At 37.5% G+C, this 25,791-nt stretch overlaps 1 protein-coding gene across 4 annotated transcripts in view; it reads left to right on the top strand.

Annotated features, from left to right (window-relative positions):
• Positions 1–25,791, top strand: part of PTPRM (protein tyrosine phosphatase receptor type M) — a 1,028,886-nt gene that overhangs the window by 374,040 nt on the left and 629,055 nt on the right. For all 4 annotated transcript variants that reach the window (XM_036752813.1, XM_036752827.1, XM_036752817.1 and 1 more), the window contains one exon: positions 12,609–12,724. In XM_036752813.1, the coding sequence (XP_036608708.1) occupies positions 12,609–12,724 (116 nt within the window). The remainder of the gene's footprint in view (positions 1–12,608; positions 12,725–25,791) is intronic.

Here is a 25,791-nt window from a genome sequence, read left to right as displayed (position 1 = left end):
CAGACAAGTGCTCATGGTTTGGACTTAGGCTTATGTCACATTTTGAATTTGTTTTTGTAAATCAAGCAGAGAAGTCTAGAGAAATGTTTTGTCTACTTAACAATTTTGCTTCCTTGTTTGTTTTCTCGAGAGCTTTTGACTTGTAGAGAGGTAGATTGGTGGTATGAAAAGAATACCAAACTCGAAATTATGAAACCTGGATTCAGATTGTGGCTCTGACTTTTTAGTGTCACTGTTGGCAACACACCGAGCTTGTCCCTGAGCCTCCGTTACAGAGGGGGGAGAATAATACTTGCACCGTCTGTCTCACAGAGCTGATTTTTCAAATTTAGGGTGCTGTGTTTGCTGAGTTACGTCCTGGGTATTTTGTTTGTTTGTTTGTTTTTTTTGGCAGAGATATTGGAGTGGTTTGCCATTTCCTTCTGCAGTGTGTCCCCATTTTATAGATGAGGAACTGAGGCAAACGGGGGTTAAGTGACTTACCCAAGGTCACCCAGCTAGCAATTATCTAAGGCTGAATTTGAACTCAGATCTTAATGACTCCTGTTCCAATGCTCGATCCACTGCACCACCTAGCTGCTCTATACAGGGTGCCATAGACTTGTGAGCTATTATTCCTCTCTTCTTGAAGCTCTCACTTTAATCTCTAATAGACTCTATGTGTGGCATGCAAACAAAGGGAGGGCGTACGGTACCAGAAATAGTGGCATAGAAAAGAAGTATGACTTAGCTTACAGTTCTCCCAACCACATGATTTCTCAGAGGTCATTCTCCAGTATGTGGGCCTTACCTGGAAACCCTGGCCCACTGCTACTGCCTTTTCCTACACTCTCTTCTCTGTCCAGCTTAACCTTTCTCCTTCCCTTGCCCAAGTCCACTCCATTCTTGCTGACTTCCTTTTTTTGAGACTCTTCTACGGTGAGCTTTTAGAGCCTTCATTATTATCTAAGTGAGTTACACAATATCCTCAAGTTGTTTCTTTTTTCCCTCAAGTGCCCCTTCCTTGTTCTCAAATTCACTCCAACTTGAATTTGCCAGATAACATTATGCCTATTGTAATCTTCTTGCTTTATCCTACTTGCAGTACCAAGAGACTATGTCAGCATACTCCCTGTTCCTATTCTGCCCTTCCTGAGTGCTGTCACTAAGCAACTTCCCTCTTCTGTAAAGTTTATGCCTTAGAAATCTACCACTGTGTCTCCACCCATGCTGCTGTTTGGATTTTTTCCCAGCATATTCAGCATTCATTCACCAGACCTTTGTGTAGGGCAGCTCAAGACCTGAGGGTGAGAAGAGAAGCTGCATAGTAAAGACAGGAATTTGATACAAAGGATGGGAGTAGAGGCAATTCCTGGCCTCTACCAGGACAATTTTATGCCTTGCTTTTCCTCTATTCTTTTACCATTGTAGGAGGCCCACAAAATCTGAGAGAAGGGAGGAAAAAAACACAACAGCAAAACAAAGCCTGCAGAGCCTGTAACCCAGACAACTCTTGGTGGTTTGTTGAAAAGACCACCTACAGTAATGATCTTGAGGAGGTAGAGACTGGCAATCATGAATTAACAAAAGTCATGAGGAATTTCTTTTCCCAAGTAAGTTAGTTATGATGATATAACGCAATTTGGACCTAGCCACAGCATGGTTTGAAGACAAACTAAATGCTTTTGGCTTCTTTTTAACTGACTGGCTCTTCTGTGTTCCAAAAGACCTTGGTACCTGGAATCAAAGACTCTTCTGGAAAGAAATTCTGGGAACTGACAAATTTCTCCCCTAATGGAGTGGTGTAAAAAAAAAAAACCCAACCAAACAAAAACAAAAACAACTGAGACTGTTCCACTGGCCAGATGTTGGGCTGCTGAATGGCCTGCCTGTCTGGGTTCTAAGCTAAGAGCTCATCTCTCTTTCCCTTATAGCAAAGAGGTAGCTCCTCAACTGAGGACTCCAGCCAAAGCCAGAACCTGGAAGCATAGAGGAGCTAATCATGTTCCCAGGGGAGCAGGGTATAGTAGCAATCATGAAACCCTTGGAGGATCATCGTCATCCTCATAGCTAACACGGATATGGCACTACGTGCTAGGCATTGTGCTAAGTACCCTCTCATTCTCTCTATGTATTTGTGCTATATGTGCACACGTATGTGCTATATCTACATAGAAGTGGTCTGTGCGTAGTACTTACGTTACGTTATATATCATAAGGAGATACTGCGAGTTCTAATCAAAGGTATTTAATGAAACAGCATTTTTTTAAAGGAGCAAATGAACATGTGTCCTATAAATCTGTTCTAGGGTTTCCAGCAGACATTCAATAAGAAGAATGGACATGGCTAGGGAGCACATGTGAAGGGACACACATAGAAAATACATGTGTGTATAGATACATATATACACATATGTGCATATACATACACCTGCGCATGTGATATATGTATAATACATAATGACAGATGAATATAATGTGACACATGTCTATATACATATACACATGTGCGTGCATGCACATATAAATACACACATGTATGTGTATGCACATGCATATATATACATATACATACACACATCTATATGAAATTTTATCCTCATAACATACACCTGTGCATGTGATATATGTATAATGTATAATGGCAGATAAATATAATGTAAAACATGTCTATATACATATACACAAGTGTATACATGCACATATAAATACACATATATATGTGCGCGCACATGTGTGTATATACACATACATACACACATCTATATGAAATTTTATCCTCATAACATACACCTGTACATATCATATATGTATAATATATAATGACAGATAAATGTAATGTAAACATGTCTATATACATATACACATGTGCGTACATGCACATATAAATACACATATGCATATACATACACACATCTATATGAAATTTTATCCTCATAACAACCTTGGGAGGTAGGTGTTATTATTATTTTACAGATAATTTTACAGATGAGAAAACTGAGGCTGACAGAGGTGAAGTGACTTACCCAGGATCACATAGTAAGTGCCTATTTGAACTCAGGTCTTCCTGCTTCTAGGCCCAGCAGAGATTATAAACCTAGAATAGACTATACACCACGTTCAGAAGGGATAAGGAGCATGATGACCTCATCAGAAAGTATTAAGAGCCCTGCACTGGTGTTACGAGTTGCCCTTTCACCTGTGTATCTGGGCCACATGGATTTTCTATGTGTCCCTTCACATGAGTCCCCTAAGAATGTCTATTCTTCGTATTGAATGTCTGGGGGAAACCCTAAACCAGATTTATGGAGGTTATGTTCAGTTGCACCTTAAAAAAAATGCTATTTCATTAAATGCCTTTGATTATGTCTTCTGGATGACTTCTGAATGACTGGTTGTAGTGGTAATCAGGGAGGGGCTTTTTGTTGTTAAGTGCCTTTAAAGATTCTGGCCTTTGTTTGATTGGGGCAGGTAAAATGGGATCTTTTTGTCTTGGAGTGTTTCTCAGCACTAAGACAATGTAATGGTAACCAGGGCAGGGCATTTTGTTGCCTTCTCCTTTGGAATGCTGAGGTAATTAAGTACTTTTGATGAGTCTTGCCTTTCAAATGTAACGGCCAGCAAAATGGGACTTTTCACTGTTCTTTGTTTGAGTGCTTCTCAGCACTGAGGTAATCCAGTGACCCAGAGCCCTGAGATGAGTATATAAGATCCAAGGTTGGTGTTTGACTTTTGGGGCTCACTCATGGAAGGAGAGTTGAGACTCTGGGCAAGCCGTTGTAACTGCCCCCTGGCTTTGCTAACCCAGACCCATTAGTGCTTCTCTTTTTGGTAACTTTGTATGTGATGTCTTGATTAGACAAAACCTGTCCGTTGAATATTGTTATTTGATCTGTTGATATTTTCTGTTTGTAATTTCTATTTGTATTTCCTCTGGAGTTCAGGGTCCTGGCTTTTCCCCCTGAACTGAGTGAATGATATATGTATGTGTGATTAAAATGAGATTGTTAACCCCTTAAAGTTACTTTCCTTAGTAAAGCAGATCAAAGAACCTGTGCTGGCAGCTCTTCTGTGTGCTGGTCTTGTGGGTCTTACACTCCCACAGTGGCTGCTAGCAGAATTGTCGGTTGTCTTCCGGATGAGTAATATGTCTTCTGGATGAGTGGCGAAAATAACTTCATCATTAGGGACTCATAAACTGTGGTTTTCCAGATAGATGCAGAACCCCACAGAGTTCCTTGATCCTAGAGTAACTTTGCTGGAGATTCCATATGCAATTGGAAAATGACCTAGGTATTACACCTATGTTCATTGGACTAGGCACTTAGGAAGATAAAACCTTGGCCTCATGGGGCTTATAGTCTAGTAGGAGAATCAGACAAAAACAAATATAACATACAGTGTTACCTAATTGTTTTAGGTAACAAATAGTTCCTTAATAGGTACAAAACCCAATTCTCAATGATATCTTGCCAGTGAAGGAAATCATGGAGATTAAAGACATCATTATAATCACTGTCAATGATATTTATATAGTGCTTTTAAAATGTACAAAATGCTGTCTGTGTCTCAGCCTGTCTTTTTCTCTGTCTGTGTCTGTCTGTTTGCCTCTTTCTCTTTCTAAAAAAAAATACAAATGTTCTCTGTGTCTTAGTCTCAAGTCTCTGTGTCCTTTCTCTCTCTCTCTCTCTCTCTCTCTCTCTCTCTCTCTCTCTCTCTGAACTAAACCAAAGGAACTAAAGGGTTTTTTTTTAAACCTCATTTTACCCATGAGAAACTAGGGCTAAAGTAGTGTGACTTGGCAAGATCACAGAGTTCGTTAATATTAGAGCTAGAATTTTGAACCCAGGTCTTTCAAACCCCAACCTAAGTATGCTGTTCACTGTCATGGGATGTAACATTTCAGTTAGGCTTTACTACATGGCCAGGACTTTCTTAGGGGAGTGGAGGAGTGGAATATCTTCTAGACTTAGAGAACAATGTAAATAAAGACATGGAAACAGAACGATGTGTAGGATATTGAGAGAGCAGAAAGTACTCCAGAGTGCCTAATCGTTGTGAGTCATTTCCTTTGTGGCTGACTCTCTGTGACCCCATATGGGGTTTGACTGGCAAAGATGCTGAAGTGGTTTGTTATTTCCTTCTCCAGCTCATTTTACAGGTGAGGAGACTGAGGCAAACAGAGTGAAGTGAGTCGCCTAGGGTCATGCAGCTACTAATTGTCTGAGGCTGAATTTTAACTCAGGTTCTCCTGATTACAGGGCCAGCACTCAAACCACTGCACCACCTCACTGCCCAGAGTTTATGGTAATTTACCACCTTTTTCCAGTGACTAGAGCATTTGTCTCACAGTCTTACTCTCCACTCCAGGCTGTGGCGTCTCAGTGACTTCTATAAGTATCTGAAGCTGGATTTGAACTCCAGTCCTCTTGACTGCAGGGCCAATGTTCTATTCACTAAGGTCTTCCACTTTATATGGGGCCATCTCTAGTCTCCATGATCTATATCCTGCCACTGGGCCCAGATGTCTCCAGAGGAGAACGTGAGGCTGGTGATTTTGCACAGTCCTTCCTCACTAAAATCTAATTCACTTGCAAGTCATGGTATCACCTTCCTCACACCATGGTCCTATTCAAAAATTAAGGCTAAACAACAATGACTTCTATGGGAATGTTAATGTACTTCTACAACTCTTACCTAAGATTTAAAAAGCTTAAATTATTGCAACAAAATGCACCAGAATTCTACTCCAAATCTCACATCTCCAGGTTTTTTTCTTTTTTCTGTTATGTCTAACTAACTCTTGTAAACCTTAATGCATGATATAAATAAATGTGAATGATAATTTATAATAACAATAATAGCAAGAGCTGATATTTATATAGCATATCGAGAGCTCCAAAGTGCTTTACATACATGAGCTCATTACTTATAACACCTATTTGTTGTGTGTGAAACAAGATGATACATGTAGAGTGCTTTATAACCAGAAAGTGCTATGGAAATGTGAGTTCCTTATTATATTACAGCTTTCATTTCTCCCCTGAGCTCCAGATCCCCATTCCCAGCTGCCTGCTCAATATTGATACCTATCTGTCTCGGCAGCATTCCAAAATCGCCTTAGTCCAAACTGAGATCATCAGTTTCCTTCCCAAAACTTGTTTCTTCATCATAGCTCCTGTACTTCCATTAACAGTATCACACTGTTCTAGGCCAGGAAGTTTAGAGTTACTTTGACTTTCATTCTGCATCAGATTTCACTTCTAACCAGTTCCCAAATCCTGTTGATTTTACCTTAGTCATAGCTTTCAAATTAATTACACAATTTTAGGGGTACAAAAGTGCCTTAGAAGTCATTAGGCTAATGGATCTTAGAACATGAATCTTCTTTATGCTATATTGAAAAGGTGTCATTTAGTTTTCTTTTTATTTTATGTCTACTGCCCTTGTCCAGGTCATCATTACCTCCTAATTTATTATAATAGCCTTCTAATCATTCTCTCACCTCCAGTTTCTCTCCTCTGCAACCATCGTGAGCACTGCTACTGTCATCTTTCTTATATGCAGACGCAGGCACCCAACTCTATCAATAATAAATGTTTCCTACCTATGGAGTAAAGTTCAAACCCCTCTGAAGATTTCTTTCATATTTTCCTAGAACACTTTGCCTAGTTCTTTTGCTCCTTCCACGCTCTATTGCGTTGTACTATACTTACCTGCATGTTTCACACCCATTTCTCATCGCCCTCCACCCAAAATATCTTAGATCTGGAATGGATTTATAAGGGCATCCATGCTAGACCTTGAATAAGACTCCTCTCTACAATGTACGCAACATCTGGCTTTCCATCCTTTGCCTGATGACCTCCACTGATGAGGAAAAACCTACTACATCCCAAGGAAACACATTCATTCTCCTTTGGTTAACTCAGATTATTAGGAAATTTTTCCTTACTGTAAGCCTAAATTTGATTCTTTTCAACCTCTATTTATTGTTTGCATCTACCCTCTCAGATCAGTCAAATGCAGTCCACTCTCCTATTAGTAACCATCTTAAACATCTGAATGGTATAAATGAGTGATGCCCTATAAGCAATAGGCATAATGGTAGGTTTGCTTAGCTGTAAGTCTGCAGTTGCAAAGGACAGACACAGGATGCCATGGATAGTCCTGGTTCTGCTTCTGTTTCTAGTGAACACCTTGCCTCCTTCTTCTCTTTCTTATCTACTTGTGCATTTGGACCTAAATTTTGAATGGTGCAGCCTTCATAAGTCGAAGAACCCATCAGGTCAGAGAAGTCAAAATACTACATTTTTTAATGTCTGTGGGACTACCCAGCTCATTGCCAGTACAAACAAACAAAAAAACCCAAAATACAAAAACAAAAAACCCTTTGCTATAAATGTGGTAAGTTCCACTTTCAGCAACATCCCCTAATTACAATATGGCTTGAAATTCCATCTCCTATGGAAGGGAGCCTATGGACTCCCTTCTTAAAATTTACCTGCTCCACAGGATCTTCTCCTTCTGCAGTAATGTATATGGGCCTGGCTATACCCGAGTATCTCTTTCTTTCATCTGATGACCCTTCAGTTCTTTGAAGACATCCATCATGTCCTCTGTATATCTTATTTCTTCCATGCTAAATTTCCTTACTTTCTTCAGCCAGTCATCATACGTCAAGAACCGAACATGCATGTTCTCCAGCTTATCAATATTCTTCCTCAATGGTGGTGCCAAAAACTAACCACAATAGTCCAGTACTAGTCTGGCCAGGAACTATCACTTCTCTCTTTCTGTATATTATGCCTTTCTTAACAGCCCAAGATCACATTAAGTTTTTTTGACCACCATATCACATGATTGAGTTATATGGGATGGGCAGTCCTCTCTTTTTCAAGAAAACTGCCGTTTAGCCATGGCTTCTCAATCTTATAATTATCCAAGTTGATTTTTAAAAATCAAGTAAGACTATATGTATCCTTCTTAAATTTCTTATTTGCTTCTGTCCCTAGTAGATTGTAAGCTTTTTGAGGATAGGGATGGAGATGTTTTCATCTTTATATCTCTAAGGCCCAGCACATTGCCATGCACATTGCAGTAAAGTAGTGTGACTTGGCAAGATCACAGAGTTCGTGAATATTAGGGCTAGAATTTTGAACCCAGGTATTTCAAACCCCAACCTAAGTATGCTGTTCACTGTCGTGGGATGTAACAGGACTCAAATCGTACTGCAAAAGTAGTAAATACTATTACTAACTGGTGGTATTGCAGAAGGCATCATCAAGAAGTTGGTGGCTAAACTGGATTTTAAGAAATAGAAGAAAGAAGGTTTCATGGGAAGAAGAGAAGTGAATGGGGTTAGGGTAGAGGACATTCTAAGAATGGAAATCATTGTGGGGAAAAAAGGAATTGAGGTAGGAAAGCCAGGGGATGTTTATAGGGGATGGCACATATTTTCATATGGAATATGTGGCATAGAGTAGAGTGGATAAAATCAGAGTAATAAGATGATATCTGTGGAAATTCCATAGGGTTAGGAATAGCTTCAATACATTGTTGATTCCTTTTGTGAAATTTAAATTATTGAATAATTACAGACAGTACTGGAGGCAAATGTGCTTTCATCCAACCCACAAGTTTATCAAATGTCTTAATTTTAGATAAAACAGGCTATTTTTTGTCACCATTTTCATTCTCCTGCAATCCAGCCTATGTACCTTGGCCAGATTAAAGCTGTTCTTCTGGCCTTATGTTGAGAGAGCAGAAGAGTTCTGGTTTATCATTTTTTCCTTTACTGTATTTATCTGTGAAGGTGGATATAATGGTATATGTGGCTGTATTCATGTTTAGAACTATTTGGTATGAATATATGCTTTTGGGTCCTGTTAAAACTGACCACTCTCCAGCTCTCCAGGATGCAATTATGTATAGCCTCCTCTCTGATCTTTTGCAAATCTGTGCTTTAAACAAGTCATTGAAGAGTCTGATGTCAGTTGGCTGTTGTAGGGAATGCTCAGCAGGGCTCCTCATAAGTTACGGGAGATGGGAGCATATCTGCCCTTTTGAAAGGAGTTCTTGTTATATTTGGAAGGAGCAATGATCAAGATAGTCATACCATTTTTAAAAAAATTTGATTTGAGGAATTGGCCCCATTTCCCAAGAATTTTGCCCAAGAGCATTCAGGAGATTGCTGGTGGGGATTGGAGACCTTTTGGAGAGACACCTAATTGGAATGTGCAGGAAGGGGAGATTACTGAAGATGGGATCCAGAGATCAAAGAATGCAGAAGACACTGACCTTTCTTCAAACCTCTTTCCTTAAGAAAGAAGCTTGAGGTGGCCACAATACAAGGTGTTGAAGTAGGGTTTGTCAAGGATGTTACAATAGGGTAGGGTCAGCTTTTGTGAGAGCATAATTCTCCATTTTAAAAAGCTTTAAGTGTACTAGCTGGACTCAAAGGAAACCATACTGGTAGTCAACAATAGGCCTATGATAATAGGTCATTGTGCTCATTCTCTTCATTCTTATGAATGCATCTTTATGAAATCCTTTTGTGGTTTAATTCTAATGGAGACCCCAGAGGTTCATAAATAGACTGGATTCTTAGGAAGGAGAAAGACAAGGAGAGAACTGAGTGAGGATGGGTCCTGTAAAAGCTGCAACACTGTGGCACTCTCCAAATGACCTAAATCAGGATTTCCATTTATGATACATCCCTGAGAAAAGTAGGCCTAGTTTGCTTTTTACACTGATGTAATAATCTCACTTTAGTGCCTATAACAATATGTAACAAGCACAGTATTTGAAATTAACAATACTACAATGCTTTTTAAAAAAAATTCATAATTTTCACTAATTGACAGAGGGATTTTGGTCTCCCCTCTCTATAAAATTCTACCTTATTTCAAATTATTATGATATTATGCTTTATTTCTAATTTCTTAAAATTTTAGATTATATATGCAATTGATTACTTTTATTAATATAGAAAAATAATATAGAATATATAGAAATATAAAAAACATAGAAAATTTATTAATAGAGAAAATTAAAAACTGGTTACCTTAATAGGCCTGTCTTATATGTTAAAATTAATATCCTCTTGGGAATGGATGTGTGCATATATGTACATATATTTATGTGTACATCTATATGTGTGAATATAGATATGTGTATATATCTATATCTGTCTTCTATCTATTGATCTATCTATCCATCTATCTTCTAAAACATGTAAGGTGCATTCCATTTTAGCATGCAAAAGATCATGAAATGCATCTGGCCTCTTAACAAACAATGCAGTGTTCCACATGTGGTTCCTTATCCTAAATGGAGACTATAAGTAAAAAATTTGGTTTTCGATGTCAGTAACAGAGAAGTCTCAAGTGAATGAAGCCTTCAGTATGATAGAAATTTGTATTTTTTGTTGTTGTTGAGTTGTTTCTGTTGTGTCTGACTCTTTGTAACTCCATTTGGGATTTTCTTGGCAAAAATATTGGAGTGACTTGTTATTTCCTTCTCCAGCTCATTTTTATACATGAGGAAACTGAGGCAAACAGCATTAAATGACTTGCCCAGGGTCACATAACAAGTAAATGTTGGAGGTCAGCTTTGAACTCAGCGAGAGGGGTCCTCCTTCTTACAATAATAATAATGTATTATAGAACGATTTCATAAAAAGGTTCGTTGTAGGAGTTGTAGGACAATCTTCAATCATGGTAAATGAATAGGTTTTAAGTACTAAGAACCATTAAAGTCTCACTCCATTGTCACTCCATTGTCACTCCATCTCCTTTCCAACTCTCCACCTCCCAGTTAATACATGATTAGTCAATACCAACTTTGCAATGAACTTGTGCTACATATGTGGCCTTTATGAACAACATAGAATTGAGCAAGATATCAGTGATAGCCCGGATTGCCTTTGGAAAATTATACAATTCTTTTAATGAACCCAGCATACTCTGTAACAAAAACATCTTTTTAAACTCTAGTACGTTCTTCTAATGATACAGTATGCCTATAAATCTTGGGACACTACAGTCTGAAGAACTGACATTAAGAATCACTCAAAAGGCAATAGAGAATTGCATGGTGGGTGTGAACAGGCTGCAATGCATATTGCAGATATAGAGTGGTGCAAAAGAAGTAATGTAAAGAGTTTCATCACAGAAATATAGAACCAGAAAAAGTGAGTGAGATGATAGCCAGCTATATAGTGGTTTTGAAAGACAACTGAAAGCATGCATAAATTCAGTAGCATCATGCAAGGTGGCAAAAAGATGATGAAGGCCCATAGCAAGTTAGGTGAATTTATGGGCGGGCAGAGACAAGAATCACATTCTGTGAGTAAGCAAGGATTGGTTCTGATCTACATCATGGGAACGAATATACACATTGATGAGCTCACAGGTTTATTGGAGTATGTGGCTTTGTCATGCTCTGCCTCCCAATATTTTTGTTTGCCCTTTTGCCTCAGCATATTTATTCACCAAATTATATTTTGCTTAAGCTAATATAAATTTTTATTTCCTAGAAATACACTGGCTAGACAGAATTCCCTCGTTACATACCCTGGCTATACAGGCTAAACATGATCCAGAAGTATGTTGAGCAGTGGGGAAAAAATTGGTGTAGGATACTTAAAAAAATGGCTCTAGGTAATTGGAAAGCAATTTTTCTACCACAGAGGATGCTGTCATCTTTATCCTTCCTTGCCATTTTGTTTCCCACTTAGCCCTTCCTTTTTTCTAACCATCCATCTCTGTAGGGATTAGAAAGCCTTCTTCCTATAGCCAGAGGCAGAGTTGCTGACTGCAAAGGCATCTCATTGAAACCTGAAGGCTGACCTATCACTGACTTCCAGAATTGTCTTTTTTTCTAAGTGATGCAGAAACTGGTCTGCTGCTTCTCGAATGTAATAGAATTATCCCTTATTTAAACAGCTGTCCCATGTAGACAGAGTACATTTGGAGTCCTAATGCGGTTTAACATTGGGAATCAGTCTTACTGTTTGAATTGGAAATAAGAATCAGCAAATAACTCCTATGCTATGTCAGCCTGGCATAATTTTGCAGAGTTTGTCTTTGGGGATAGTATTTTTGGTTGCTGGAAAATATTATACTAGCAATGTTGCATACCAATTAGTTGTATTAAAATATATATTATGCAGAGACTCTACACTTGGGTTAAAAAAGTTTCCTTGACAACATCATTTAACTTCTTACTGTTCTTTTCCTGCTGCTAGTATAAATATCTAAGATGTTTTTGTTCAAAACATCAATTAGACTTCAATATAATCTTTATTAATACAGATGTGTTATTACAAGAAGACTGCTGAGCTATGATAATTTGCACAGCAGGAACAATAAAATACCTCCTTTCTCTTTGCTTGTATCCCAGAATGCTTAAATTTTCTATTCATTTACAAAGCTAATCACAACCTTCTATAGTATCTTTTTACAATTATAGTCAAATCTTTAAAGCTCTCGTCATCAAAAGCATTATCTTTCAAAGGTAAACATAATGGAAAATTCTCACATTGTAGATGGCTAGAAAAAGGCACCTATTAGCTTTAGCCATACGTGGTGTTAATTTTTCCCTATTCTTTTCTTCCCTTTCCACAGCCAAAACTCCCCACTTCCTGAGAATTCAGAACGTGGAAGTCAATGCTGGGCAGTTTGCCACCTTCCAATGCAGTGCCATTGGTAGAACAGTTGCTGGGGACAGGCTCTGGCTTCAGGTATGGTGATATATTTTTGTCAATAGTAGAGTAAGATGGATTTTTTTCCAGTTATTTCTTAATGAGGGGGGGGGAAATCCCCCCCAAAATTAATAACCATGGACAAACTGCCTTTAACCTCTCAGTGTTCCAGGCTGCTTACAGCATAGAAATGAGGGGTGACTTTCCAATCTGCAGTTGTAGAAGAGAATTTCCACAATGAGACATCCCCCACAGCAATGAGATCATGGATCTGGACCAGTAAGCAAAACCAAAACAACAAGGAGGGTTCAGCTGCATTAAAGCTGTAACTAATACAAAGTAGAAGAGATTCTCTTTTCATTCTGCTACATCATCCTTTATCAGCCTTTGAGTGTTGTGTTTCCTGAGTTCCCTCACTTCCTTTGCTCTGATGGGTTCCTAGGTTCATACAGGGATTCAGAGTTGGAAGGCACCTTACCTTATCAAGTCTAATCCCCTCACTTTACCTATCAGTGAACTGAGGCCAGGAGACATTAAATGACTTGTTCAAGGTCACGCAGATTTTATATGACAAGACTATGATTTGATTCCACATTGTCTGACTTTGAATTCTACATTATTTTCCTTATCCTGTGCTAACTCTCTTGATGAAAAATAATATTACTGAGATGCCGAACATAGGTTATTGTCCTTCCTGTTAAATTTTTCTTGGCCCTTTTATTTGGATTTTTTTTCTATTGAGTCTTTCTATTTTGTCAAATTGGAGGTTATTTCCAAGGCTACATTTAGATTTGAGAACAGGGAAAGGCGTTAAAGAGTAAGGTATTCCACCTCTTCTCCCTTCTCTCTTTTTTTAAACATAAAACAGTCTATGAGGAAAAAAAAATATTTGGAGGCCTTTGAGGTGTTTGGGACTTTCCGGTGAAATGTAACAATTAGTATAGGAAGAATCTGCTAATTGCTGTTATTTCTCGTAGTGTCCCTACGGGTTTCATCCCTCTTCAGCACAGGAGAGGATGGGAAGCACAGATTAATGGATTTATCCATAGTTCCCCAGCGAGTCAGGGACAGGAGTAAGATCAGTTGATTTGCTTAATCCACCATGCACTTCTGGAAACTCCTGTCCCTTTCATTCCACATAGCACATCTTCAGTCCCATCCTTGTTCTTTCTGCTCAGACAGTAATCTACAGAGCAATTATGCCTCATCTTGACTGGTTTTACTTCTATTTCTTTCCTGTCTTTAAAATTCTATATACTTCCCCTCCAGGTGTTTTTTTCCTTCCTATTTGTTTCCTAAAGTCATCTATCTTTCTTACTTTGATCCATCTGCATCATATACTATCAGATTCTACACTGCCTTCCATTTCTACCTCCACTCCCAAATTTCTTTTTTTATAAATTCACCACATTTTTACTGTAACTATTTCTTCTTACAGTTTGAATAATCATTGTAGTAATGATGATACTTTGCATTTTGTGAAATTCTATACTTTTCTTTTTTTATCACTTAATTGATTTATATTTTTCAACATTCACTTCCATAAGTTTTAAATCTTCTCCCCTTCTCTCCCCTGACCCTTCCCAAAATGGCCTGAAATTTGATATAGGCTCTACATATACGTTCCGATTAAACGTGTTTTCACATTGGTCATGTTGTAAAGAATTATAATGAATGTAAGGAACCATGAGAAAGGAAAAACAAACAACAACAAAAGAAAATAGTCTGCTTCGCTCTTCATTCAGACTCCATAGTTCTTATTCTGGATGTGGATGGCATTTTCCATCATGAGTCCTTTGGAACTGTTTTAGGTCCTTGAATTGCTGAGAAGGGCTAAATCTATCAAAATCAGTCATCTCACGCTGTGGCTGTTACTGTGTACAATGTTCTCCTGGTTCTGCTCACTTCACTCAACATCCGTTCATATAAGTCTTTCCAGGTTTTTCTGAAGTCTGTTTATAATTTCTTATAGCACAATAGTATTCCATTACATTCATATACCACAGCTTGTTTAGCCATTCCTCAATGGATGGACATCCCCTCAATTTCCAGTTCTTGGCCACCACAAAGAGAGCTGCTATAAATATTTTTGTACATGTGGCTCCTTTTCCCATTTTTATGATCTCTTTGGGATATAGCCCTAGAAGCAGTATTGCTGGGTCAAAGGGTATGCACATTTTTATAGCCCTTTGGGCATAGTTCCAAATTGCTCTCCAGAAACTTGGATCACCTCACAGCTCCACCAACAATGAATCAGTGTTCCAATTTTCCCACATCTTCTCCAACATTTATCATTTTCCTATTTTGTCATGTTAGCCAATCTCATAGGTATGATGTGGTACCTCAGAGTTGTTTTGATTTGCATCTCTCTAATCAATAATGATTTAGAGCATTTTTATATGACTATAGATAGCTTTAATTTCTTCCTCTGAAAACTGCCTGTTCATATCCTTTGACCATTTATCAATTGGGGAATGAAAATGTCTATAATTTTCCAAAATGCTTTCAAATACATAAAGTTAATATAATTAGTGCTAGAAGGGATCCAAAGAGATCAGTGATTCCCCTCCCTTCTCCTTTCAACTACCCTCTAACCCTTTCCTTCACTGGACAGATAAGGAAACTGCCAGCAGTGGTTCGGCGACCTGCCTTGGGAAAACAAGGTAGGAAAGCATCAGAGGCAAATTGTCTCCAAGCCCAATGTTTTTCCTACCTTTGTGTGTCACTTCTTTCATTTGATTCTCTTGACATTCCTCTGAGATATTTCCAAATCAGGAAACTGAGGGACAGTAAAGTAATTTTGCCTAAGGGTCGTACAGTTATTTAGCATGGGAGCCAGGATTAGGACTCAGGTGTTCTCACATCCAATCTAGTCTTCTTCCTACAATATTCTCTCCCTCTGGCCCGGTCGTCTTTCCTCATTGACCTTTCTCTTTTGCACAACCTGGACTAGAAGTTTTCTTAGTTTTCGAAGAGGGAAAAGGAAAAAAATGAAGAGCTTTGGACCTGAATATATCTTAGTGTGTCAAAAAAAATCCTTCTTTACTATTCACTTTTCTTTGGAAGCATTTTGTTCTTTATTTTATGTGGCCTATTTTGTTTTTGCTAGGTGTGTAGGAAATAATTTCATTATAGCATTCTAATAACTCTATAACAATTCAATATTTGCCATATTTTTGTTCTTTTTTGTTACCAGCTGTCTTAAGTCCTTATCATCAGGGATCATCATTTTAGGAGATATTTTCCTTAACCATTGTACTTTTTTTTTCTCCCTTTCTAGACCTTTGATTTCATCCATGGGGTGAATTCCTTTTGTGTGTAATCCATATGTAATTCTCGTCTCTTTTCTTTCTTCAATAAATCACTTGGTGATCTAATGAACTCCCATGGTTTCAATGATCATCTCTATGCTCATGGCTCCTAGCTCTACATAGTAGCCCTAGTCTCTCTTCTGATCTGTAGCTCTACATCTCCAACTTCTTCTGGGCCATATTGAACTAGATATCCTGTAGGTATCTAAAATGCATCTCATTTAAAACAGAACTCATCTTTTCTTTCAGACCCTTCCCATTCTAGGCTTCCCTTTTATTGTCAAGGGCACCACTGTCTTCTTAGTCACCCATTCTCATAGACCTGGTATCATCTTCAGTCCTTCATTAGTACGCATGCCACATATACAAACAACTGCCCAGGCTTGTCATTTATAATCTTATAACATCTCTAGTACGCATCCCCTTCAATCCATTCATATAGTCACCACCCTAGTTCAGGCTCTCATCAACTCTTGTCTGGACCATTGCCAATAGCTTTCTATCTGACCTGTCTGCCTCAGTTCTTTCAACGTTCCAATACATCCTCCATATGGCTGCCAAAATGATTTCTTTCAGAAGCATAGGTCTGACCATGTCGTGTTCATCGATCTCCAGTGGTTCCTTGTTACCTTTGGGATCAAATCTAAGGCCTTCTATATGTCCTGGAAAGCTCTTCCTAATCTGGCACTTTCCTACCTGTTCAGCTTTCTCACACCTCACTTCCCTCCTGACACTATAGCTCCAACTACACTGTCCTACTTGTAGTCTCTTCAGTGTGACACTCCATTTTCCATCTCTCCTCCTTTTGTTATCCTACCTTGGTACTTAGAATGCTCTGTCCCCTCCCTCTATCTTACCCTAATATTCAGCTGTAGGGGACCATTCCCATTCCTACCAGCTGCTAATGCCTTCCCCTTTTAAAATACATTCTATCTGCTTTGCACAAATCATATATATATATATATATATATATATATATATATATACACACACACACATATATATATATATATATATATATATAAACAAATATGTATGTATGTGTCTTAGTTATTAACATTTTGTCTTCCTCATTAGAATGGGAGTGACTTGAAGGCAGGGACTGTTTTTGTTTTTCTTTTTATCCTTAGGAAATTCATGGTGCCTGGTGAGTAGAAAGTGCTGAATACTTGTTGACTGTCCTAGAGAGTTATCAGAGGCACTGAGAGATTAAATAATTTTCCCATGGTCACTCAGCCAGTATGTATCAGAAGTGGTATTAGAACCCAGGTCTTCTTGCTTCCACAATATTCTGTTACCTCTGTTTATGGACATAACCACCATGCCTGCATTCATTCACAGCTTACCCTTCAACAAGTGTGTTCAATTTTCATGCCCCTGTTTATTAATCTATCTCTTCCTCTCAGTCTGCTAGGAAGTAGATATACTTAAAAAAATGTGAAGCTATTGTGCTAGGATGCCTTTTTGAAAGTTGCATTCAGTCATGAACTCTCTGTTCACAATTGGCTCAGAATAGTCAATGTAAGAAGTCAGCGAGTTTCTATTCAGTTTTTTAAAGGTCAAACAGAAAGGATGTTTTGCAGAAATAGAAACTGACCACCCTATTTTTATGAAAGAGTGTACCCTTTAATGTAGAAATCTTCATATGAAAGGGATAAAACCCTTTCTCTTTCTGCAGAGGTTTTGTGTCCAACAGTGTCACCAATGAATGAGATTGAATCTGATATTAAGACTGAAGTCACAATCTAAATAGTCACTTCCAATGTTGCCAAGAGTTTATGGAATATTTGAGATCATAGAATACTGATTCTGTTAAAAAATGGTTTCAAAACTCCTACTTTAGAACTAGCATTTATTTAAAAAGACCTCAAAATATTTTCTAACCTTAGCAGAAGGTTTTCTTCTACAAAACTTACAATAGAATTCAGCAATGAATAGCTCATGCATAAATGCTAATAGATGTGTTCCAAATTAAAGGAGCAATGGGAAGGATAAGAAGCAGAGAGAAAAAATGGACTTGTATTCATTCTCCCGTTGTAATATGGGCTATACATGTCAGATTTATACTGCACGAGTTAAGATTTATGCAATCTTACAGAAAATAATATCTGTAAATTATTTCTAAAGCCAACCCATCTGTTTATTCCCTTATTTCCCCCCTTTCTTCCTCATTTTTATGGTCTCCTCAATGGCTAGTCATATTGACATCCTGCTTAGTACATAATATAGAATGTAATTTCAATGATGATTTGGATTTTAGAATTCAGATGCATGTACATTTCTGTGAAGTCATTTCTTCATGGAGGGCTGGGCAAAGTGTTGTTTCTCTCTACTATTTACTCCATTAATTAATAGATCATGTATGTATTACAACCTTATCAACAAAAATACTTCATTTAACCCATTGAATGAAATAGTTTGATTCCACTTACTGTACATTAAAAAAACACACAATCACTGTCTGCAGTGAGATAAAAATCTGTACTATCTTTTCATTATAAACCTGGTGCTATTCATCTGCTGTGAATAGACTACACATGCTATGTGGTTTTTTCCTTTCCAATATTGAAGGTGGGATGCTATCTTTACAAGTTTCACTTGGAGCCAATGACACACACATGTGATGGCCATTTTTTTTGTTTGGGAGACCAACTGGCGACTACAAAATTTATTAAGTGAAGCTGTCTGGATCATGTGAACATTAAAGCTAGTTTATTTAGGTACTTGAAGAATTATCATTAGATCATTGATTTTTGAGGTGAAAGATTCATGTGATGTCACCGAGTTCACACTTTCAGTCTAGTGATGAAGAGAACTAAGGTCCAGAGAAGGAAAATAACCCGCCTAAGGTCACCTAGGTTTTAGTATCATAGCCAGATCCTATAACAGGTCTCTTGATTTCAAATCCAACATCCTTGCCATTAAATAATGCTTTCTCTCATGGAAAATGGATTATTATTGAGAATGGATTATTATTATTATGGTTGTTATTTTTGTTAATAAAAATAATAATAGCGCCACATCACATTTATATAGAGCCTTCATGTTTGCAAAGCATTTTCACATAAACATTCTATTTATTTCTTATAGAAAGCTATGAGGTAAGCAAAGCAGGTACTATTCCCATTTTATAGATGAGGAAAGTGTCTTAAAGAGGCTAAGCAACTTGTTTAAGATTATACTAGTAAGTGGAAGAGACCAGATGAAAACATAGAGTTTTTCATGCCACCCTCTATGATCCTCTCAGCAGAGAGGAGGGGGGCTACAGGTGTGGAGTGCTGAATGTACTATTAAACTCTGATGCGATATTGGTTTGTTTTGCTGAATTGTTTTCCCTTCTCTTTCTTGTAGAGAAAGGTTCAGAGCCTGATTCTTTGGTGGTGGGGCTATGTGGGAAGGAAGACTATATAGAGGGAAATGACTATGAAAATAAAGACCAGAGACTGTCACTAAAACTAATATTTATTGTTCAGTTATTTTATTCGTGTCCAAGTCTTCATGACTCCATTTGGGGTTTTCTTGGGCAAAGATGCTAGAGTGGTTTGTTATCTCCTTCTCCAGTTCATTTAACAGATGAAGAAACTGAGGCAAACAGGGCTAAGTAACTTGCGCAGGGTCATGCAGCTAATTATGTATCTGAGGCTAGATTTGAACTCAGGTCTTCAGAGCCTGCGCTATTCACTATACCACCTAGCTGCCCCTAAACTTATATTTACAGAATGGTAAAATAGAATTAAAATTCAGGGAGTCTGATTTCTCTTTCAGTTCTGTCTACTAGACGAATACATTACTTTTTCCTATCTATAATGGCATTTATACAATACTTTAATGTTTTCAAAGAATTTTATGGTTATCACATTTTAGCATCACAGCAGCTCCGGGAAATAGGTGCTATTATCACCCTCAGTTTAAAAAGGAAAGAAGGGGACACAGTTGGTAAGTTTCTGAGGACAGATTTAGCTTCTGGTATTCCCGACTTCAAATCCAGTACTGCACCTAGTAGGGCAACAGGCAGCATGGATTTTTAAATGATGTGAGGGCAAATTGGTAGCACTGTCAAAATAACAATGGACCTGGTCAGGCATTCTCTTATGTTAAATCTTGCTCAGTCACTAGTCAGCTGTGTGGCTTTGCTCTGAGTTCCCTTAAATATAAAATGAGCAGGTTGGATTAGAGGATTTCCAGGGTCCCTCAACATTCTGTGACTCTTTCATTTAGAGGGAGAATAACAAGACCACAATCCAACTGTATAAAAATATTCCATTATTAAAATATGTGTAAATCTATGTATGCGCATGGATGTATTAATCAGCATCTTCTAAGAAAGGTCAGTGGTTGGATTGCATGCATTATGAATTAAATGTGTTCACCAGATAAGACTTTCAATATAAACATAACATACAAATAAATCTGATGATGACACTAATGAAGGAATGTTTATGATTAACAGATGTGTCCCATCTGCCTGCATTTTCTTTGTCACATCTGCGGACCACACAGGTTATTGCCAATATGGGACTTGGTTTTTATTTTTTTTTTCTACGATACTGAGCAACCAAACAAACACACAGTTCACATGCCTCCATTATTGAGGGTCCAACATACTTAGACTATCTTGTTATATATGAACAGTTACCATAAAAAGGCAGGAGCAATAGGATTGGCTGGGAGTGGGGGGGGTGTTGGTGACTATAATTGTTGAGAGCTGAGTCCCTGAGTGATCTCTGGTGATGCCAACATGCTGGCTTTTACAAATAAGTATGAACTTGAGTCATTTAGAGAAGACCAGCTATGTCTCTGAAAATGTTAGGCTAGGCACAAAAAATTAAGGGAGGAGGCAGTCTGTTTTGCTAGCACTGCATTTAGAATGAGACTGTTGTATACTTACTAGCTGTGTAACTATGGTTAGTCATTCAACCTCTCTGGACCTCAGTTTCCTTATCTGAAAAATGGGAATGATGATCCATGCAGTACTTTCCTTGCAGGGTATTTATGAGGATGAAACCATACAGTGTATTAAAGCATTTTTCAGATCTTAAGGTGCTGTATAAATGTTAGCTATTATTATATTCTGTCCCCTTGTTGAATGCACATTTTGAAAATATTGCAAAAATATATTTAATGTATTGAGTAAAGGACTATGGGATTCCCGATTTGTGTCTTTTTGTGGCTATATATCGTCTGCTTACCAAGCAGTTTGTGTTATTATGAATTTTTTTCTTCCATTGTCCATCCTTTAAGGGTTTTATGATTGTGAGTAGAAACTATTATTGTTCTGCTGTGGGTATTTCAAATTTTATTTTGTTGCATTTCCTGTGTGTTCTTTGGGAGTTGTTTTCATAGAGTATTTTATGTACAGAATAACACAATTCAACTTTATAGAAAATAAAACTAATACCCAAAGCCAGTCTTGAAACTGGACACTTTGTAGTTCTAAAAATGGGTTACACTTGAACTTTATTCCAAGTTAGGGGAATAAGGGTTTTCCCCACATCTGTTTCAATTTTCAGTTTCCTAGGAACCCCCTTAGAGCATCTTATTTCTGTGTGCATTGCTGCATCTCTTCTCTCTATCTTCCATTTTTTTTCCTTAGAGTTCATCTCAAGCCCATCAAAGAATGGTAGAGAAGATTTAGTCATGAGAACAAATGGCGACACAGAGACAGTAGGGGGACTGAAAGTAACCTTTGTCATAGCATTGTCTTTTTAGTGTCAGAGAAAAAATCTTACATAAGAAAACCTAGTAAATATGTAGAGTTCTGCCACCTCCCATCCCCCAAACACTATAGGTATTTAGACCACTGCTAAACGAGCACATTATCAAAACTGTGTATTTCATGGAATCATTTAATCAGCAAGCATTTCTTCTTCAAACATCTACTCTGTACCAGGCACTGTGCTAGGTGTTGGGGGAGATACAAAGACAAAAATCAAAGGTTGAAGGGAATTTGGAGATCATTTAGTATAATCTACTTTGTTTACAGACGAAGAAACAGATCCAGAGAGGTGAGTGATTTGGTCAAATTCATGCAGTGTATTATTGGATTGTATAGTCCTACAAACTTCCCTCATAGGGAAACTAGAAGGAAGGTACTTGTTTTCAGGTGGTAGGTTTTATTATTTACACATTGTTCCTCAATGAGACAAATTGACTTTTCACTGTTGTTTTATATGCTCAGATTACCTGCATATGGGTTTTTCTGTATCTTCCTTTTGAGATTAGAATTAATTGAATAGTATAGGTAGAAGAAAAGACTCTGAAAGATTATTTTAGACTAGTCCTACGCCCTTATTTGAAAGTAATGATAATTTAAACCCCCAAAGATCAAGTGACCTAAAATATCTCAGCCAGTTGGAATTAGGGTTTTTTGGCTCACTTATTAACTAGCAATCTCATTTTGCATAATGCAGAGGGAATTATATCTGATTCAGAGTCAGAGGATCAAAATGACCTTGGACAAACTACTTAACCACCCTGAGACTTAGTTTCCTCATCTGTAAAATGAAGGAATATAAGATTTCTAGAGTCCCTTGTAGCCCTTATATTCTGTGATTTTATTAATAACTTAGGTGTCTGAAGAATGAGATGTTGACATGCCATTAGAATTTCATTTTAAAATTAAACTCTTTATGTTAATTTCAACAAGTTAGCAAATACAAAGAAAAAAATACATTTCTATGTTTAAGTAAACATGATAATTGAATGAAATATTTATAACATTAACTTCTAAAGTTAGCTTCTAGAAGCAGAAGCGTAAATTAGGGTCCTTAAGCTTGTTTTTTTTTAAATACATTTTTATTTATTTCTATTTAATTTTAATTCAATTTAATTTATTTCAGCATAATTGGTTTCCTTTGTAATCCTTTATATTTTATGCATTTGTGAAAAAGGATTCGTAAACTTTGTAACACTGACAAAGAGGTCCAGGACACACACAAAAAAATGATTTAGAACCCTTGTCCTGGGATGATTATCTTCTTTTTATCATGAACCCAGAAGTCACATATATTGGCTTCTTTCCCAACTATAAGTGCAAATTGTAACAGTTAGGTGGAGCAGTGGATAGAACTCTAGGCCTGGAGCCATAAGGATCTGAGTTCAGATTGGCCTCAGACACTTAGTATCTGTGTGATCCTGGGCAAGTCACTTAACCCCATTCAACTCAGTTTGCTTCTCTGTAAAATTCTCTGGAGAAGGAAATGGCAAACCACTCCAGTACCTTTGCCAAGAAAACCCCAAATGGGGTCATGAAGAGTTAGATACAACTGAAATGGCAAGAACAGCAAAATGCAAATTATTCCTGCTTTCTCAGTGTTCTCCCTTTAGAAGGAATAATCTATGGAGTAGGAAGCTTGTCACAATCTTTAGCATTTCTGAGTGTTGAAATGACCTTTTCCATAGCCTATGCAATTTGTTTCCTGGGGAATAGTGGAAGAGCAAGGGTTGAATAAGGAAATAGATATTTGAGTAGTTTCATTTAAAAGCTATTATAGATAATGCCTAATATTCTCTTTTGTGTCTTTCCTACACCCTTTCTTTATGTTTCCCAGTAAAATATCTTTTGCTTTCTGCCCTGTACCCCACCATGCACCTTCCTAGACTCTGAACCTTCCCTTCTAGGCACCTAGCCTGTAAATAAATTGAAATAAATTTAAAATTAAGGAAACTATGATATTAATAATGCCTCCTAACAACTTAGATGTTCCCACGCTTGCAGCCAACCCATGCCACAGTTATGACTAAGAGACACTTGCTCCCTTGTGACTAGTACAATCCATTATAATCTCTTATTTTCAGGCACTTTTTAACTTTCTGGGAAAAAAAAATTAAACTTAAGGCCCTGAAAAATCTTGATTACTGTTAGCCCAAAGGTAATTTTTTTTTCTTTTGAAAGTTTGATATGTAATTCCATTTAGCCGTGTATGAGCTATCCAAGTGTGAAAAAAGTGTTTTTCACCAGTTAATAAATTTGTCACATGCATTTTCTGAGCTCAGAAAACTCCAGAATTTCTTTTGATAAAAAGCTTCAGATTTTCATGACTTAAAATGGTCTTTGTAAGGACGATTGCTTTTGGCCTACTACAAAAACTTAACTTACAAATAAACTTTAAACTACACTAATAGCTTTTTGACTGCTATCTTTGGGAAAATAAGTACATGATCCAAAACAGGACATAGCACAATATTCTGGATGATATAGATTCATGCATTGATTTTTTTCTGTCACTGTAGAATTATTTAAATGACAGCCCTTATAGGCACTTGTTTATGAGCATCACCAGTGATCATGCAAGTGTGTTTTTGTACAGATGGGGGTGTGTGCCTGGGTTTCATCATGCCAATGAACATATCCTTGTTAAGATTATTTGCTGGCTTTTAGTTTGGCTTATGAGTAGCATGTTCCAGGAGAAAATATTACGATGATGTACCAGAACCATTCTGTTAGGATGTCTAAAAGCCACATTACAGATTTGATAGGAAGGAAAATTATGGTTCCCATGGCAAGCTTAACTTGGGCATTTTACACACATCTATATTAAAGCATAAATTTAGCAGCACTTACAGTCATACAAAATACTGAGTATGCACAAGGGGACCATCCTACGGTTGCTATAGGAACCATTTACTCTTTAAATTTTTCTGTGGTTAAAGTCTCTTCCATGTTCCTTTGAGTTCCTGATGAGTATATGGCACAATTTAAAACACTGTGGCTGGAAACACAACAGACCTTCTTAAGATGTCCAGTGATTTGACCTGAGTGTGGTTTTTAGGATGTTTTGCATTAAGGCAAAGCTTTAGTGTATGAAGGTGCTGTAGAAGAAGAAATCTGGGCAGGTTCTGTAGAGAAATAGAATCAGTAAGTTGTATCTAGAGATACTGATTTAAAACAAATCAATAAATGAAATTGACTCAAATAGAATAAAAATTAAAAATTGAATTTCCCTGGAATTGCCTTAGGAAAAAAAATCAGTGGGAGCGTGCAGCCTTCTGACTTGAAAGGCTTTATAGAAAAGCATTGGAAGGTTCTTAGTCTGGGTTTAGAGATTGTGCTTTTGAATGCCACAGATTAATATGGTTCCCCTTAGAGAACTGGAAGGATGTGCATCTCCTTAAGGAACATCAGTGGTTTGGGTCGTTTAGAGCAAAATAGTTCCAATGAATGGCTGCTGGGACAGTGTTTCCCACACTCACCACATGAATCAGCTCTGTGTGTAGTCACTTGTTTCTAAGCAACCTAAATGTTGCTGCTCACAGCAGCATTCCACATTTTGGTAAGCACACAGGACTTGGAGACCACACTTAACTGTGATCTCTTGGACAGTATACTTAACCTCTCTGGACCTCACTTTCCTCATTTGTCAAATCAGTTTGCTAGTACTTGTACTACCAACCTTACAGGGTTGTTGTGAGGATCCAGTATGTTTCTGCCTCATGATTATAGATGGGAAAATACTTTGTAAATAAAACTGCTGCAGTGTATACATATGAGCTACTATTGTTTTGAGTAGGAAGGAAGTTTGACTGATTTCCTCCCTGTTTTGGAATCCTTATAATTAAAATGGGCATATTGAGAGTCCTATCTTCTTAACTGGCTTTTCCTCCAAGGTAGAAGTTCTTAACCTCAGATGTTTAAACTTTTTTAAAAAAATACTTGCATGACTGTATTTTAACATAATTATTTTCCTTTGAAAATCTATGCATTTTATTATAAGTATTTAAAAGCATATTCTGAAAAGCGTTCCATAGGCTTCACTAGACTGCCCAAGGGGTCCAGAATACAAAAATAAGTAAAAA

The sequence above is a fragment of the Trichosurus vulpecula genome, chromosome 1 (assembly GCF_011100635.1).
Source record: "Trichosurus vulpecula isolate mTriVul1 chromosome 1, mTriVul1.pri, whole genome shotgun sequence".
Lineage (NCBI taxonomy): Eukaryota > Metazoa > Chordata > Mammalia > Diprotodontia > Phalangeridae > Trichosurus > Trichosurus vulpecula.
Note: the sequence above shows the minus strand (reverse complement) of the source record. Positions and strands in the feature narration are given on the sequence as shown.